At 38.4% G+C, this 1740-nt stretch overlaps 1 protein-coding gene across 1 annotated transcript; it reads left to right on the plus strand.

The window, feature by feature from the left end:
* Nucleotides 1-441: 441 nt before the first annotated feature.
* LOC135232067 (olfactory receptor 8K5-like) lies at nucleotides 442-1325 on the plus strand. The gene has a single exon (XM_064289352.1). It carries the CDS (start codon nucleotides 442-444, stop codon nucleotides 1240-1242), a length of 801 nt encoding a protein of 266 aa, XP_064145422.1. The 3' UTR covers nucleotides 1243-1325.
* Nucleotides 1326-1740: the final 415 nt, after the last annotated feature.

A 1740-nucleotide genomic window follows, 5' to 3' on the forward strand; every position in this document is an offset into this window, starting at 1 on the left:
GTTCAAATCTACCAGGCACTCCTTGGAATCTCTACTCTGTCCTCTAGAGTTGCGATGAGTCAGAATCGACTCAGCAGCAGTGGGCTTGGTTTGTTTTACCAGACTATAATGTTTCAGAAGTATCCTCCAATCATGGGAAGTGGGACCTTCTGCAGTTTATTTTAGGTAAAATCAGATGTAGCAATTACTTTCCCATCCTCTAGTAGGAAGAAAACGTGTCCATTCCATCTGTAACAAGTATAATTTGTTTAGATAATACTTCGTGAAGGCTAATACCAATGCCTCTGTTTCTTTCTAGAAGAGAGAACTGGATTAAATGGGCTCACAGAATCTAACAGTACTGACTGAATTCATTCTAGTGGGAGTCACAGGCGCCCTGAGCTGCGTCTCCCACTATTGGCAGCCTTCCTTGTCATCTACTTGATCACAGTGGTTGGAAACATGGGCCTGATCATCTTGACCAAGGCAGACTCCCACCTACAGACACCTATGTATTTTTTTATCAGACACCTGGCCTTCATTGATCTTGGTAATTCTACTGCTATTTATCCCAAGATACTAGCAGGTTTTGTTGTGGATCAAAATACCATATCCTATTATGCATGTGCCACAAAAATGGCTTTTTTCATTCTGTTCATTATCAGTGAGCTCTTCATCCTATCAGCCATGGCCTATGACCGCTATGCAGCCATCTGTAACCCTCTGCTCTACAATGTTATCATGTCCCAGAAACTTTGCTATGCACTCTTGGGCATTCCATATCTCTACAGCACCTTTCTGTCCCTGATGGTCACCAGTAAGATTTTTATATCGACCTTCTGTGGCTCTAACATCATCAGTCATTTCTACTGTGATGATGCTCTCTTGATACCTTTGCTCTGCTCAAATGCACGAGAAATAGAATTGTTGATCATAATATTTGCGGCAGTTAATTCAATTTCCTCCCTTCTGGTGGTCCTGGTCTCCTATGTGCTGATTCTGACAGCTGTATTTCTAATGAATTCTGCCGAGAGCAGGAAAAAAGCTTTCTCCACGTGTGGTTCTCATCTGACAGTGGTGGTTGTGTTCTATGGAACTCTGTTATTTATGTATCTTCAGCCTAAATCTGCTCGTTCCTCTGATACTGACAAAATGGCGTCCGTGTTTTACACTTTAGTCATCCCCATGCTGAACCCTTTCATTTACAGTTTAAGGAACAAAGAAATAAAACATGCCATTAATAGGGTCTTCAAGAAGCGATGAAAATTTTGTATTTGATATTCAATACATAATATTGTTTTAATAAATTTTGAAAAAGGCAAATGCTGCTTAATATTTTTGGTGTATATAATTACATTCTCTTTAGTTCCAGACTAAAGGCAAATTATAAAACACATACAAATGGATTGTTTTCATTATGTTCATCCAAATATATTTCAATCATCATATTTTAGATGTCAAGTTAAACGGTATAGCATTCCTAAGTTTCCTTGTTTCTCTTTCAATGTTTTCTTGTGTGATTCTGTTGAAGAGCAGACTTCATCCAATGGAAAACGTATTACACTCTACATCAGTCATTATGTTGTACATTTGTAAGTGTTTTTATAAGGACGATGAGGGTCCTCTGAATCTTATTTTCATCACATTTTCTGTTTGCTTGCTTTTAAAAAAACTTTTCTTTAAATGAGAGTTTGCGAATCAAGCCAGTCTCTCATACAAAAACTCATGCATACCTTGCTGTGTACTTCTAGCTGCTTTCCC

Source organism: Loxodonta africana, chromosome 7 (assembly GCF_030014295.1).
Source record: "Loxodonta africana isolate mLoxAfr1 chromosome 7, mLoxAfr1.hap2, whole genome shotgun sequence".
Taxonomy (NCBI): domain Eukaryota; kingdom Metazoa; phylum Chordata; class Mammalia; order Proboscidea; family Elephantidae; genus Loxodonta; species Loxodonta africana.

What these genes read in the sequence shown, in the direction of transcription:
- LOC135232067 (XM_064289352.1), top strand. Translation starts at nt 442, where the DNA reads ATGGGCCTGATCATCTTGACCAAGGCAGACTCCCACCTACAGACACCT.